General features: G+C 30.9%; 1 protein-coding gene across 2 annotated transcripts; it reads left to right on the top strand.

The window, feature by feature from the left end:
• Positions 1–6,398: 6,398 nt before the first annotated feature.
• LOC112766618 (amino acid permease 1) lies at positions 6,399–16,236 on the top strand. 2 transcript variants are annotated; one of them, XM_025812515.3, is made up of 8 exons: positions 6,399–6,521; positions 6,657–6,750; positions 11,132–11,365; positions 11,493–11,586; positions 12,495–12,715; positions 13,489–13,622; positions 14,245–14,469; positions 15,451–16,236. In XM_025812515.3, the coding sequence occupies exons 2-8, from the start codon at positions 6,672–6,674 to the stop codon at positions 15,871–15,873; spliced, it is 1,410 nt and encodes a 469-aa protein (XP_025668300.1). In that variant the 5' UTR covers positions 6,399–6,521; positions 6,657–6,671; the 3' UTR covers positions 15,874–16,236. The 2 variants fall into 2 exon arrangements, with proteins under 2 accessions (XP_025668300.1, XP_025668299.1); XM_025812514.3 differs by having other exon boundaries at positions 6,401–6,550.
• The last annotated feature ends 752 nt before the right edge of the window (positions 16,237–16,988 follow it).

The raw sequence follows: 16,988 nt of genomic DNA, 5'->3' as shown, positions 1-16,988 counted from the left end.
TGGAAGACCGGGTGAATAGTGCTCTCCTCCAGCAACTCCAATCGGTATGCGAGCTTCCCAACTCGCCGCTGCACATGGTAAGGGCCGAAGAACTGCCGTCCTAACTTTGGGTGTTCCTTGAGAAAAAGTGAAATCTGTCGGTACGATTTAAGCTTCAATAAAACCCAATCACCCTCCTTGAACTCTTTATCTTTGCGATTTTTATCTGCTTGCTTCTTCATTCTCTACCTTACTTGATGCAGATAAAATCACAATTCATCGTTAAGGATTTTTTTAGTGCGCAAAAATTGATCCACTTCTAGTACTGGAAAAGCCCCTGAGATATAACCCAGTAGAAGGTTCATTGGAAACCCGTGCAATATTTCATGGGGTGTCATTTGGAGTGCAGAATGAAAGGATCTATTGTAGCAAAACTCAGCCCAAGGAAGGAAGGAAACCCAACACTGTGGTCGAGAATGGGTGAATGCCCACAAATATTGCTTTAAGGAACAATTTGTGACTTCACTTTGACCATCACTCTGGAGATTATAAGATGTACTATAATGTAGGCTAGTCTCGCTATGCTCCAAAATACTCTGCCGAAATTGGCTGAGAAAAATGGGATCACGGTTCGAGACAATGACAGCAGGGAAGCCATGTAGCTTGAATACGGAAGCAATAAAGACCTTAGCAACAGATGCAACAGTAAAGCTAGGACACAGAGCTTCAAAGTGGGCTGTCTTACTAAAGCGGTCCACCACTACCATAATGGCTGAGTAGCCGGCAGATTTAGGAAGATGAAAAATGAAGTCCATGGAGAGCTCCATCCATGCTCTCTTGGGTACTGGTAATGGTTGAAGAAGTCCCTGAATCTTGGATGGACAGTATTTGGTTGTTTGACAAGTGTTGCACTCCCTAATGAATTTGTGAATGTCCCGACGCATTCTCGGTCAGAAGAATACATTGCCCAATGCCTTAAATGTCTTGAGTTCTCCTTGGTGGCCAGCCATAGGAGTAAGGTGAAACTCTTGGAGCAACTGGATCCATAGACCTTTAAAATAAGGGACCCAAATCCTCCCACGATAAATCAAAAGCCCTTCTTGAAATATGAAATCAGCAGGTAAGGTGCCCTGATTATATTGCGCAATTAGTAGCTGGAATTCTCGGTCCTCGACAGTAGCATGCAGCAAGGTCGGGATCAATGAAGATTGAATTGTGGAGAAAGCCTGGAACTGTACATCAGTGTTATGTAATTCTTCTTCATCCTATCTTGAAAGAGCATCTGTGGCTAAGTTGGTCTTGCCATAACAATACACCACCTCAAAATCATATCCCAACAACTTAGTGAGATAAAATTGTTGGCAAGGGGTCAACACCACCTGTTCATTAGTTCTCGCAGACCTTGATAATCTGTCTTGATGCAGAAACGATGCCCCAATAAGTAATGCTGCCACTTGGGCACAGCTTGAGTAATAGCGTAGAGCTTCTTCACATACACGAAAGCCACCTTTAATCTGCTATTTAATTTCTTACTGAAGTACGCAATCGGGTAACCTTGCTGTGATAAAATAGCACCTATTCCATGAGCAGAAGCATCAGTCTCAGCTATGAATGGTAACGAAAATTCTGGCAAGTTAAGGACAGGGTTATGAGTGAGAGTTGCCTTCAAGGTTTCAAAAGCAACTTCAGCCTCCCTTGTCCAAGCGAAACTGTTTTTCTTTAACAACTCTATAAAGGGGGATGCGAGGTGTGCATACTTAGCTACAAACCGCCTATAGTATCCGGTAAGCCCCAGAAACCTCTAAGATACTTCAAGGTTGAGGGTTTGGACCACTCCACAATTGCTTTAATCTTGGAAGCATCAACTTGAACTCCTTCCCCATTCACCACATGACTAAGATACTCCACCTGTGACTGACAAAATGTGCACTTAGCGAGCTTGACACAAATTGGTGTTAAAGTATGACACCCAAGGCTATCTGTAGATGGTGGAGATGGTCCTCTTTTGTTCGCCTGTAAACAAAAATGTCATCGAAGAAGACAACGATGAACTTCCGGAGATAGGGGCCAAATACTCTATTCATTGTTGCTTAGAAGGTAGAGGGGGCGTTTGTGAGGCTGAAAGGCATGACCATGAATTCATAGTGTCCCAAGTGCGTACGAAATGCTATCTTGTGTATATCTTCCTCCCTCACCCTAATTTGATGATAACCAAAGTGTAAGTCAATCTTGGAGAAATAAGCAGCACCATAAAAGCTCATCTAAAATTTCATCAATGGTTGGAATAGGGAACTTATCTTTTATGGTGATGGCATTGAGAGCGCGATAATCCACGCAAAAATGCCAACTGTCGTCCTTCTTGCGCACCAATAACACTGGGCTAGAAAAAGCACTATGGCTCTCTCTGATCACTCCCGCTTGCAGCATTTTCTTAACCAATTTCTCAATCTCTTCCTTTTGGTAATAAGGGTAACGGTAGGGGTGCACGTTAACCAGATTAGCCCCTGGCTGCAGATGTATTTGATGCTCAATGTCTCTTTGAGGGGGTAAGTCTTCTGGCTCTTGGAACACCTCCTTAAATTCATGCAATAACAATTTCACATTCTCATCTTACTCTGCATGATTTGGTGCAAGTACAACGGCAGGGTCAATCATCTGTAAGTGTAAGAAGGATGCGATAACATCTGTGGATACCATCTTATTAAGAGCTCGGGTGCCCACCGCACCGAGATGAAACAACCTTTCCCCCTACAGCTTAATTGTAAGTTCTCCAGCCTTAAGGTAGCGTTTGGAAGAGAGACAGAGACTGAGAGGCTGGGACTGAGTGACAGAGACTGAGAGACAGAGACTAAAATAAGTCTCAGTATTATGTTTGGTGTAAAGTGGGAGACAGATATTGAAATAAGAATGAAGCTCTAATTTAATTTGCACAAAGGGTAAAGTTAGAATTAATTAATTGAAATGAGGGTATTTTAGGTATAAAATATTATTAAAGTTTCAGTCTCCGTCCCCAAAAATTTCAATCATCTGTGTCTCCACTTTTTGCAGGTACTGAAATACTGAAATTTTAGAGACATAGACTGAAATTTTAGTACCAGTCTCTGGACCAACAAATATACTGAGTCCCAGTTTCCTAATATCTGTCTGAATACCTCAAAACAAACGCTACCTAAATGACATTGTCAAATTCATATAATTCATAGTGACATCTCCCAATTGCACTAGCCACTGAGCCCCTAGCACAATAACCGCTCCCTTGATGTCTAGGATGAATGTCTCTAAGTGAAATCCATAGCCTTGCATGTGTAGTGGTACGTCACTACATTTTGAAGCACACCCAATGCACTCCCCATTGCCTACATATACATTCAATTGATGCACCAGGGTCAAAGTTAGTTGTAATTTCTTGGTAGTGGATTCCTTCATGAAATTGTGGGTGCTCCCACTGTCTATCAACACCATAACAGGCTGGCCGCCACAAGTTTTGGCTATTCAAATGGTCTCCAGATGATAAGGTCCAACGATAGCATTGAAGCTAATATCCACTACCTCTCCTTCCTCTGGACCCGGCATCACTGCAAAGGGATCAAAATCCTTACTCTCGTCTACCCCCGGTCGCTCCCTAGTCAATTTCTCCATCTCCGTTTCTCTGACCAGTAGTAGGAAGGTAGAATTGCACTTGTGCCCCATAAAGTATCTCTCATCACAATAATAACATAGGCCCTTATCTCTTCTTTATTTGATTTCTGCTTGTGAATTGGAGTGGCTGCTTTCTCCACTGCGGTGCCGCTTCCCATGGCTGACGGAATAATGCTTGGCGGACGTATGGGTGGTGATCTTGAGGAACTGAGCTGGTTGATGGGTGCACTTCTAGGTTTGCGGTACCCTTGTGGTCTCAAATTCACAGAATAGGCGAGGTTCTTTTGCTCATGGAGTTTAGCCAACGAAACAACATCAACATATGATCGAGGCTTGGCTAACATCAATTCGCATTTCAACGATTCAGATAAACCGACCACAAACAACGAGATCACCCACTCTTTGCTTAATCATGTCACTTGGTTCAAAAGCTCCTCGAACTTACGCTGATATGCAGCCATCATTGATGTCTGTTTAAGCTCATTTAAGGCCGACTTGGGATCATGGAATAAGCTCTTGCCGAACCTGGTACAAAAAGCTTCCAAAAAACTCTCCCATGTGTGGTTAATGGCGTTGTTCACACACCAACGATACCAAGTATAGACAACTCTGGTTAAATGAAATGAAAGCATTCTTACCCTCCACGCTTCAGGCACCGCGTATAGCTCGAAGTACTCATGAGCTCGGAATGTCCACTCTTCGACACCCTCACCGTCAAACATAGGCAGCTCCGTCTTCACTCTTTTCACCAGTAGCTCGATTGGGATTCACCTGTGAACTCAGAAAAACTATTGTTGGTCCCTTGCTCTAGAGCTGCTTGCTTTAGCTTCAGAGTCTCACACAGCATCTTCTCAATGTTTTTTTACGGAGGACTCAACCGATCCGATCCATTCCTGAGTCCCAGAGAGTTGCGACATCGTCTCTATACGGTTCCGCTGCAACGTAGCGATCTTCGACCGATTTTGCTTGCATACGTCTTCCAATTGGGAGAGGGGAGTTCCATTGTCCATCGCAACACCTCTCAACAAGAGCATAAAAAATGTTGCATAAGAATATAACAGTAAAGAAGAATCAATATAGAATTTGATTAAGAGGAGAAGAAGAATGGTTTATTAATTTTGAGATGCAAAGGTACGTTACAATTTCCTGCCTTCGAGTTCAGGAAAAATAAACTCCATTTGTAGCAAACTTAACCATTTCTTGCTTTCCACTATTCCTCACCTCTCACTATATTCTCCTAGTGTTCTAACTAACTCTCCATCGCACTTCTATTGTACATCCACACTCACTTCTCCATTTGATAGTCACTGGCCCAATATGAGACCTTTTTCACTCTCCTATTTTTAATTGGACTTGCTACTTCTCGCCCCCTCTTCAGCAGGTACATCAGCTAATTTTTTTATTAGATCTTTTATTGAGTCGGTTTGCTCACCGAATCAAAATTCATGTTTGCATCATCACTAGACTATAATTTTGTGTTTATTATCTTGTATAAAAAATAGAAAATTATAAAAGTCACTCCTTCAAGTAATCAAGTAATACACGTTATTTGTTAGTGATAGTTCCTATAAAAAGAATATTGGTTTTAATCTAATAAATTTTAAAATAAAAATACTATATATACACTAAAATTAATTAATTAACTATCATATATTTATATATAGATATAGTATTATTTGGTTTATTTTTAATTTATATTTTATATTTTAATATATATTTTATACTAATAATTAATTTTAATATACATCTAATATACTTAAATTTAAAATATATATTTAGAATTTTACTAATATGTGTTTTAAAGCATATTTTTAAAAGCATCATAAAAAATATTTTATCATAAAAATTATTAAATGTATAATTTTTTATATTTTTAATATTTTAAATATTTTAATATTTTTAATTAAATTTTAACACCAATTATAATTTTGCGACGAAATTATTTTTAACAGTAAATATTACAAAAATATTTTTATTTATCTCGTATGACTAACAAATATATCTTAACATATTTTGTTAAATTAAATATTTTTAAAATAATAAAAATGTGATTATAAATTTTAAATTGGTATAAAAATTTAATTATAAAATTTTAAAATATATAAATTTAATTATAAATTTAATAAAATTATAATTATTATAGTAAAAATAACGTTACGTTGAGCTTTCATTTTTTTTTGAAGTAAATTAAAGGAGCTCAACACAACAAGGTGGAGCAACAAAAGAATCAAGAACTAATCAGTAATAATAAACAATCCATAGTCATCTCTGACATTGTCATCAACAACCATTTGGATCAACTCTACTCCAATCCTTGCAACTCGTAAGCTGATTGAGAATTCAGCTGGTTAGCACGGTTAACTACGATGAAAATTCAGGTGCAATCAATTTATCGTAAAGTTAATAATTGAGAGTCGTTAAATAAAAATTTAATCAAATTAGTCAAATTATTTAACGGCTCTTAATTATTAACTTATTCACGTGAAGTTGACTTTAACTGAATTTTCACCGTTAACTATAGGTTTAAAAAAAAAAAACAACTAAAACAGTAAAAGTGTAAAACCATAAATGGTTACTTCTTGTTTTGATAATCAGACTTAAAAAACTTTAATTTGCTGTAAAAATGTTAAAAACCGCTGACACCAAATCACAGCTACTTGTGCTTCCTACAAATTTTTTTTCTGTTTCTTTTTTTTTTTTTTTTTACAATTAATTACCAATATGCTCACATTCACATTCACATTTATATATATTTATCAAACATCATCAATGCGTTTGCATTCTTAGCTACCATCTAATCTCTCTCTACTTTCTCTCTCTTCTCTAATTTTATACTAATAACACTGCTGCTGAATGAAATCACCGTCGTAGCTTCACCTCTTACTTCATTATTCTAAGCTGAGGTAATAACATCGTCGTTCAATCTACCAAGGTACACAAGTTTATTTAATTTGTTTTATCAAATGTAATTAGTTTCGTTTTAATTTGTGGATGTTTTAATAATTAATTAATTTTAATTTTGCATTTATTCAATTCAGAGAGAGAAATCAAAGATGGAAGTGGAGTCGGTTGTTGGTGCAAATTCAAATTCGAATGCTCTTCTGGACGATGATGGCAAAGCCAGAAGAACTGGTATGCTTTAATTTCTCTTTTTTAATTTTCTCTTAATTAATTTCGTGCATGCAATTCTCTTCTCATGTTTCAACAATCTATTCAGGAAATAAATGTTTTTGTTTTTGTTTTAAAAATTTTCTTTTAGAAAGAAAAGAAAAAAAAAAATCAACCAAACACAACCTAATTTTCGATATTGCACGCATTAAAACTCAAACTTGGAGTTCATTCTTTTTTCATTTATTTATTTAACGTGAAGGTGCGATGTTTAAGCATAGTCTTCTCATACTTAATTAAAAAGTTGGGGGTTCGATTCTTCTATCTTTGGTAAAAAAAGAAAAGGTGCGTTGTTTAATACTAAATATGATGTAAAAACTTAATTAGCGGGTTAAATTTGGTGTCGGTATTATTATAGAAAATAAGTGCAATCAATTTTGCAACAAGAAAAACCGTTGCAGAATTTTTTTTCTCAAATATTATGTTTCTGTATTTTCCTGGTGCATTTATTATTTCTACTAAAACTTTCTTCCCCATTTGAGGGTCAGATACTCAGAGTGCTATGATTTATGAACTGAACGTATCATAGCATCACATATATAAATGTAGGAGTGTACGTAGTTTGGTTAATTCAAAAATTAAACATTTTTTTGGTTAATTAAAAATTTAATTTTGATTAATTAATTAAATTAATTTTATATAATAAAATTAATTATTAATTTATTATAAAATTTAAAAATTGATTTTTAATTGATTATAAAAAAATTTAATTTAAAAAAATGATTGATTTTTTAATAGAAAACTAATTTTTAATAAAATAAAACTGGTTTAGAAAAAAACCGGTTTTCTAAAAAAATTACTTTTTAAAATTGAATTTTTAATTTAAAAGATTAAAATTAAAATTTTTTAAATTTTGGTTTTAATTTTGGTTAATCGGATAAAAACTGATTTTTTTAAAATTATTTTGTTAAACTGATTATCTAAAATGTGATTATAGTTTTTTAATCGGTTAATTATATTTTAGTTTTTTTAATGTACACCCCTATATAAATGTTTATTTACAGAAAAAAAATGTCTGGATGAAAATGAAAATGACTGTTTTTAAATACAGATAATGTATAAATCTTCCGAAAATTGATTTGAATTCGAAAATTACTTCGACGATGAATTTGAGATTTTACTATAACTAAATAAATATATAATCTATGTTTGTTGGGTCCTCCTGAATCTATTCCATCTTAAGCTTCTTTTCATTTAGTTGTAAAATATTGTTAAAATGGCCACTAGAGTGAGAAAAAGAAAAAAAGATAATCATAATAATAAAGGAACCAGAATAAATGTCTATTAATTGTTTTGGTCCTCTTTTGACCCTTGGAATGAGTGGTTGTGGAGATTGAAATTCAGAATGCATTTTATTAAAGATGAATGCTATGGTGCTTAAAATGTGATGTTTATTTATTAAAAAAAGTTAAAATTAATATTTAATTTAAAAAATATAAAAATAAATAATTTTTAAAAATTTAAAATTTATTATAAAAAAATTAGACAAAATTTAGACATTAAATCATAGACACAGTAGAATTTGCCTTTGTTAAATTTAATAATTTAGAGCTCACATACATTCAATTAATTTGTATTGAATGAATACAAACTCACATTCATTATTAGATGCTATTATTATATATTTGCATGAATGGAAGTCAGAATATCATACCATGCATGGAGTCAATCGGAATCAGAATATGATTCATTTGAACCTCGTCTTACTTTAAATACTATTTAGTTCAGTGGAAACTATTAAAATGGTACTTAAAAATTGGACAAAAATAACTTTAAAAAATATTAATAATAAATAAAATTTAAAAAATTTAAAAATATGATAAAAGGAACTAGATATTAAATATATATTCTAAAAAAATTTTAGATATTATATTTTGATGCATGCATTTTTGTAAATATTATTAGAAAAATAAAATATTTTTATTACTAAAATTTGATATTTTTTGTTAATTTTTTTTAAAAAAATTATTGTGAATGACCAACTCTTTTTGAAAAAAAAAATTAGAGATCAAATTTTGCTAAGAATTTTTTTACATACCTTCTAAATATATATATTTAAATGTTGATAAAAAAATTCGAATCAAATGATAATCCGTTTGTTAAATATAAAAATTTTTTAATTATAAAAAATATAATATTTATTAGTTATTTTTTTAGCATTTTCAAAATTTACTTTCCATCAAAAGCACAAAAACAAGAGAAAAAATATTGTCTTTTATATATTTTCAATACTATCCTTAATTATATTTTTATTATTAATTATTAATATAAATTTAATTTTAATATATTATAATATAGATTCACATTTAAACATTATATTTATTAGATAAATAATTTAAATTAAAATTATAAAATTATAATATTTATAAAATACAATAAAAAAATAAATAAATAAAAATATTTATACTTCATTTTATAATGAAAATAAATTTGTTATTTTACATCTTAGTTGTTTTTTTCCTTCTCATTTTCTCTCGATCCTGTTTTCTATTCTTTCTATTTTCTTTCTTTTTATTTTTTCCTCTTGTTTTCTTTTCTTATCTCCAAACAAAGAGAATTAAACATTTTTAACGTTCCTTTCACATATCTAATGCGCTCATTAATTAGTAAATACTAAATATGTTAAATTGTTTTTAAAAAAATTATACATCACATATATAATAAACTCTGATTTAGTTTGGTAAAGTTTTTTAAAAAGATACTTCTGTTTTTAAAACGTACAAATTTTTTATTTTGTGTTTAATAAATTGAAAAAATTATGTATTTATTCTTGTATTTTGTAAAAGATAAGGTGTTTTCCAAAAATTATGTATTTATTCTTCTATTTTGTAAAAGATAAGGTGTTTTCCAAAGTTGACTTACGTTTATTAAATTTAAAAAGTGTAATATAATATCATATATTATTAAAATTTTAAATTTATTCTTACATTTATGTCTATATAGTATTTTTAAATTTTTAAAACTATTTTATCAAACATAATTGTTGGTATTTGTGCTTATTAAAAGCTATTTTTAATTTGATTTTAAAAAAATATGCTATAACTTTTAAAAAACTATTTTTTATAAGTTAGTTTTGATAAGCTATTCTCGAAAAAATAAAAATTTACCAAACTAAGTCTCTATGTGTATTTAAATCATTTTCAGATTATACTTTAGTCTATAAACTAAAAAACATGTTCAGCATTTTTATTTTGGTTTATTATTTAGGGGTGTTATAGTTTAAAGGAATATGAAGTAAATCCAATGCATAACCACTTGAAAGTGGAAGCAAACACATTTTTGCAATCTTTTCAAATTTGAAAGATATTTTTGGGTACTAAATATTCCAAAAAGCAATATATATCCGTAATTTAAAAAAAAATTTACTCTTTTGTTTTCACCAAAATTCCTCTTTCAACTTATTGAAAATAATATTCATCTCATTTTAATAAATTTCTACATTTTTTTAATTTGTAATGAAAAACGTGTTAGTTATAGTTAGGTTGTCATTTATTTATTTATGTTAATTATTTTATAAAAAAACTATGCATGTGTGTAAAATCACATGAATATTAAGCCGATTGAGCGATAATAAAAAAAGGTTTAATTATTCTGTTGGTTCCTATAATTTCGTAAAATTTTCAATTAGATTCTTATACTTTTTTTTTTCTTTTAATTGGGTACCTGCAATAAATTTTTTTTTTCAATTAGATCCCTCTTGGTAGTAATTGGTTTAATTGTATAGGGACCCAACTAAAAAAAAAAAGGGTGCAGGGACTCAAAAAAAAGAAAAAAAAAAGTATAGAAACTCAATTGAAAAAAAATTCTGGTGCAAGGACCCAATTAAAAAGAAAAAAAAGTATATGGACCTAATTGAAAATTTTGCGAAATTATAGGGACCAACAGAGTAATTAAACCATACAAAAATAACACCCAACATTAACAACCGATATTGTCACCTTCTAGTCTTGCTAGAAAATTGAAAATGAGTCAAATTTATTTTACCAAATCTATTTAAAAAGGGGGAAAAGGGAGGGGAGGGGGATTTGTGCTAAACCTCAACAAATTAAAAGTCAATAATCCTAGGGGAGTTGTTGACTTGGTGAAACTTGTTGAGACAAATTTTCAAATGGGTAATGCTAGGTAGACAAAAAAAAAAAACAGACAGAACTTGCCTTATTTAGTATTAATTAATTATCGCAACAATTAATGAATGCTAAATAAGGCAAGTTATGGCTGTTTTTGGCTGATTTTCTTTGGTTACCAAACATTTCTATTTTCGAATATATTAAGGTCAATGTAATTTTACCAAATGAAGATGGTCAATGTATAAAGAAGTAACAAAGTTAGTTTGAATGAGATGCAGGGACGGTATGGAGTGCGAGTGCACACATCATAACAGCAGTGATCGGAGCCGGAGTGTTATCGTTAGCATGGGCGATGGCGCAATTAGGATGGATCTTAGGCACAGCATCTATCTTGATCTTTGCTGGAGTTACTCTTTTCACTTCTAATCTTCTAGCAGATTGTTATAGATCGCCTCACCCAGTTACTGGCAAGAGAAATCACACTTACATGGAAGCTGTAAAAGCTCACTTAGGTACCTATTTAATTAATTTGTAGCAATTATGTCCACAACAAATTATATATATAGTTGATAGTATTATTGTTACCCTTTAATTTGAAATCTTATGATTTATTTTAGTTTTGGCTAATTCTTGCTTTAGGAGGAAGAATGCATATGATTTGTGGATTGATCCAGTATAGCAATCTCGTTGGAATTGCAATTGGCTACACAATAACTACATCTATAAGTGTGGTGTAAGTTTTTATGTGCCTTGTTAGGTTCTTCAAATGAATAAACTATCTATTTTGATCACAAAAGAATATTAATAATTTTAGAGTAAATATCTAAATTGGTCTCCAAAAAATTTTAGATGAAACATTCTGGATCCTAACAAATTTTTATTCTTTAGAAGTCCTCGAGAATTATTCTCGTCGGATAAATTGACCCGCTTTCAATCAAATTTTTAATATGTGTGTTGGACAAATAAGTCTCTAACAAATGTTATACAAAAATTAGGTAAAAAAATCAATATAAGACACATTACTTTCTATTCAAAACAATGGAGGGACCAATCTGTCTGACAGAATTAATTTTTGAAGACTTTTAGAGAATAAAGATCTGCAAGAAACTAACGTGTCAAATTTAAAATTCTTTGAGTACCAATTTGATTACACAATATGTAAATTAATTTGATACTATCAAATATTGAGTTAGTTAGAAAACACAATCCAAAATAAGTAGTTTGTAGGATAGCTTTATCAATGTTTTAGATAATTTGTCAACCTTATATAATCTTTAATGGGTATCAAATTAGTTTGTAGCTTTTATAGTTAAGATTATCAATTTTTAAATCTTTTATGATCTGATATGGAAATTCATTCTTCTTTAATTTCCTTCTTCTTCTTTTTTATTATTTTGGGAGTTTACTAATAGAGCCTAATACTAAAGAAAATAGGACTAACAATGAAAAAAGTTAAAAACATTAGTTGGTTTCGCTTTTTGTTTGTGTTAATCCATATGTATCTATGTTAGTATGTTTTTTGTTTGGCAATAATTCATTAAAAATAAAATAAAACTATGACCCTTTGATGCACTAACTATTATTGTGAGGCTAGTTTCCGTCGCAATTATTATTTTAGTAGTAATTGAATATATATTTCAGGACAATTGTGAAGAACAATTGCATGAAGAAGCATAATGGGAGTGAAGCTGATTGCCATTTTTCAAATAATCCATCTATTATTGGCATTGCAATTGCTGAAATCTTCCTTTCTCAAATTCCTAATTTTCACAAGCTATCTTGGATCTCCTTCTTAGCAGCAATCATGTCTTTTGGATATGCCTTTATTGGCATTGGGCTTTCTCTTACAGTCATTATCCAAGGTTTGTTTCTCTATCTTTATTTAACTTTTATCCGAGGTTTAGCTAACTAGTCCCCTTAAGTAAACGTTAAGGGATTTAAATTCCGCCTTCTACATCCAACAACCTATTGGACAGCGACAAACCTTTAAATGGAACTCCGATCCGCAATGGATTAGTCCTTAACCTGCTAAACTGGGGAATAACATAGAAAACAAAAAAAAATCATCCCCGTCCAAAAAATAAATTCTATCAATATCGGATTATTTTGTGTTAAAGCTAAATTGGCAAGAATTTTTCTTTACTATTTAAAAATTATCAAGGTTATTAGAACTAGAGGGAACCATTTGGCTTGGACCAAAAAATAATTGTTGTATATTATTACGTATTTTTTTATTATTTGAATTACATTATATGTTCATATATTTTTTTAATTCAATTCCTATTCAATAGATTTGAGTTTAATTACTATACATGATAATATCTTCATAGGGTTATGCTACGTGTACACCAAAATCAGCCACCAATATAAAATATATACTGGAATACAAATACACTATGAAAATAAATTAAACCACATATGTATTTATACATAAATATAAATACATTAGTGGCTGATTTTAGTGGCTGATTTTAGTGTACAAATAGCATTTCTCATCTTGGTAATAAATTTGGTTAGCTTAAAATGAATTGTAATTAGTCTTATATAACCCTCGCATAGTCTTATTTGTAAAATTAGTTTCTATAATGGATCTTATGCATAATTATTTATGTTGGAGAAATGTGAATTGGAGCAGGAAAGGGAAAGAGTACTTCTTTATTTATGGGCAAAACAGGGCAAAGTTCAGCAGAAAATATTTGGAATATGCTCGTTGCACTTGGAAACATTGCACTCGCTAATTCCTTTGCTCAAATTTCCATAGACATACAGGTATATGAATTTGGTTAAGCACTCTATGTTTGTGTTCTGTTTCTAATTTACTACTAATAATTATATTAAATACTTTTTATAATCTTGAGATAAGTATTAAAGTTTCATTTATCATTACAAAAGAAAATTTAGTTAAAACGACAGTTATAACTGCCATTACAAATTTGAATGACAGGAAAAGAAAAACACCTGAATCTTAAGTGTCCTTTTAGGTATAAAGATGATTTCTTAAAATTACCCTAATTTAAACGCCACTTTAATTTTTATTTTAGGTAAAGTATATTTTTTGTGCCTAACGTTCGCGATTTTTTTTAAAATACCCTAACGTTTAATTTCATTCCATTTTGTCCATAATGTTTTTGATTCATTTAATTTTGTCCTTAACATTTTCGATTTGTATCAAAACTATACTTGAAAGTTTTCAATTTTGTCCCTAATATTTTATATGGGTTAACGTTTGGGACAGTTTTGACGCAAATCTAAAACATTAGAGATAAAATTGAATACAACTAAATATTAGAAATATTTTTGAAAAAAAAATATCACAAACGTTAAGGACAAAAGATATATGTTAGTATATTTATTTTTTTATAATATCTAATAATAGGGTTGTGAATAACAGGATAGTTTAAAGTCAACACCAGCAGAAAACAAAGTGATGAAGATGGCAAATAGCATTGGAATAATTACAATGAGCATTATCTTCCTCTTATCTGGTGGTGCTGGATATGCAGCCTTTGGAGCAGACACTCCTGGGAGCATTCTCAACACCACTGGAAATGAACATGTGTGGCTTGTTTATATGGGTAATGTCTTCATTATTGTCCACATTCTTGGAGCATATCAGGTAATTAATAACATTATTAGATTGCTCTTTTTAATCATATGCATTCTTTTCATGCTCAACCTCAAATAAACAATTAAAGAATAAATTACTATTTGTATCTATGAAAGATACAAATACTGGCAAATGTATCCATATAAGAATAAAACGACAATTGTACCACGGAAGATAGCTTCCGTGTGCCAAGAATACCCTAACGGACCAATTGTGTAACCAACGTCCGGGTACTCTTGGCACACGAAAGCCATCTTTCGTGGTTATAATTGTCGTTTTATTCTTATATGGGTACATTTGTCAACATATGTATTTTTTATGGGTATAAATAGTAATTTATTCAACAATTATATATCTTGATGCTGATAAATTCATATTTAAAAATGACTAGAAATATGTCAATGAGACATCAAACAACATATGAGGTTGATACTGAAAAAAAAAAAATCTTTTCTAATTCTAAATTATAGATTTTGTGTTTTTTTTATTCTAGAAACCATTGACAAATATACATAATGAGTAAAACTTTAAATTGATCATTAAAAAAGTTATGGCTCGGGTTGTTAACGGAAATGTTTGGAAACAATAAAATCCATACCAAAGTTATTTTATTTTACATTCATTAATTATCTTTGAAATAAAAACATAATATTAGATATAATAAGTATGTAATTTTCGATGTTATATACATGAAATCGTAGATTTAAGTTAAATAAGGTAACTTTAAATTATTGTTTCTCTAGCGTTGCTCGTCCGTTAATTTTGTCATGGAAATATTTGGGACATCTCTTTAATATCACAAACTTGTAAGCTAATTATGTGCTTTCACAAATATTTTGAGAACCAACTTAATGTTTTAAAATTTCTTAAAAACCAATTTAGATTTTTACTCTATACATAATATTTGAGATTGACTTTATTAATAATAATAATAATAATAATAATAATAATAATAATATGATCACTTGTTTTAAATAAATTTGTGAACAGGTACTTATCCAACCATTTTATCACATAGTGGAATTATTGGTGAGTCAAAGGTGGGCAAGCTCAAACTTCATAAATAAGGAGTATTTTGTGGGAATTGGCAAAATTCAATTTAGCATCAATTTATTCAGGCTTATTTGGAGGACCATATTTGTGGTGGTTGCAAGTGTGTTAGCCATGGCAATGCCATTTTTTAATGACATGCTTGCCCTTCTTGGTGCAATTGGGTTTTGGCCTCTAGCTGTCTATTTCCCAATACAAATGATCATTGTCAAGAGAAATATAAGAAAAGGAACCATGCCATGGATTGGGCTTCAATCTTTGAGCCTTGTGTGCATGATTGTTTCAATTGCAGCAGCATGTGCTGCTATTCATGGGTTGGGCCAAGCCCTTGGTAAATACAAGCCCTTTATGTATAAGGCCTAGTACAAGCCCAAAAAATAGAAAAACCAAATGAGTAAGGTGTAGTATGCATTCATGACCTAAAACGATGGAAATTCAGGTGCAGTCAACTTCACGTGAAGTTGATAGTTGAGAGTCGTTAGATGAAAATTTAGTCAAATTAGTCAAACCATCTAACGACTCTCAATTATCAACTTCACGTGAAGTCCACTGCACCTGAGTTTGCACCTAAAACAAAACATAGGGTATAGTGTGCATTATCTCTACCTTATTCTTTTATTATGTATGAAGTTGGATCCTCTCAAATAAACAAAGATGGATCCTCTAATTTTCATGTAAGAATAAAGATAAGCTCTTGTATGCTTAATAAATACTATGTTTAACCAACTTGGGTTGGTCGAGTAGTCAGCTCACTCGTCCGTTTAAACAAGTGTCGGGGGTTCGAATTCTACCTTGTGCATGTAGCAACTCATTGGCCAGCGGCAGATCCTTAAATGGAGCTCAGATCTGCGATGAATTAGTCGTTGATTTGTCGGGTTGAGGGATACCGTAGACAAAAAAAAAAAAACTATGCTTAGGAAAAACAAAAGTTTGGGTTTTCATTTGTACCCGCCTAAACCAAATTTGGATTGGTAGAGCAATAAATAAGTTTTATTTTTTTTTTAGTGGCCTCAATTTTAAATTTTTAGGATTGGAAATAAAATCAACGTTATGAAATGTTTGATTCTCACCTTTTAAAAAAAAATAAATCACACAAGACAATATTAACTGGGTAAAGATGTATAATTAGAGAGTGTATTACTGTTTAAAACGTGTTAATAAGAAAAAATATTATTAAAATATAAAAATATAACTTTAATTTTAATAATAATATTTACTTGGCAATGGTAACCACTTATATATATAAAAAAAAATTCCATATATATCTATAATATTTTTTATTCTACAACATATATTCAATCATATACATTCAGCACCGAATTCTAAATATGATATGTACATAGACAACTAATTAAATATGAACTTTATATAAAAATAAATATGTTTCTTTTGTAAACGACATGTACATGCATGAAAGATGAGACATAGGTGAGTAAAAACTCTTTCGTATAATATAGTGTTTAAATAAAGGATATACA

The sequence above is a fragment of the Arachis hypogaea genome, chromosome 17, assembly GCF_003086295.3.
Source record: "Arachis hypogaea cultivar Tifrunner chromosome 17, arahy.Tifrunner.gnm2.J5K5, whole genome shotgun sequence".
NCBI lineage: Eukaryota > Viridiplantae > Streptophyta > Magnoliopsida > Fabales > Fabaceae > Arachis > Arachis hypogaea.
The sequence above is the reverse complement of the archived record's forward strand: the minus strand, read 5'-3'. Positions and strand labels throughout refer to the sequence as shown.

Excerpts from the sequence above, each read along its gene's own strand:
- LOC112766618 (XM_025812515.3), top strand. The coding sequence starts at position 6,672 with ATGGAAGTGGAGTCGGTTGTTGGTGCAAATTCAAATTCGAATGCTCTT. Across the intron at positions 12,716-13,488 it reads TCTTACAGTCATTATCCAAG|GAAAGGGAAAGAGTACTTCT; the intron begins GTTTGTTTCTCT and ends GAATTGGAGCAG. Across the intron at positions 14,470-15,450 it reads ACATTCTTGGAGCATATCAG|GTACTTATCCAACCATTTTA; the intron begins GTAATTAATAAC and ends ATTTGTGAACAG.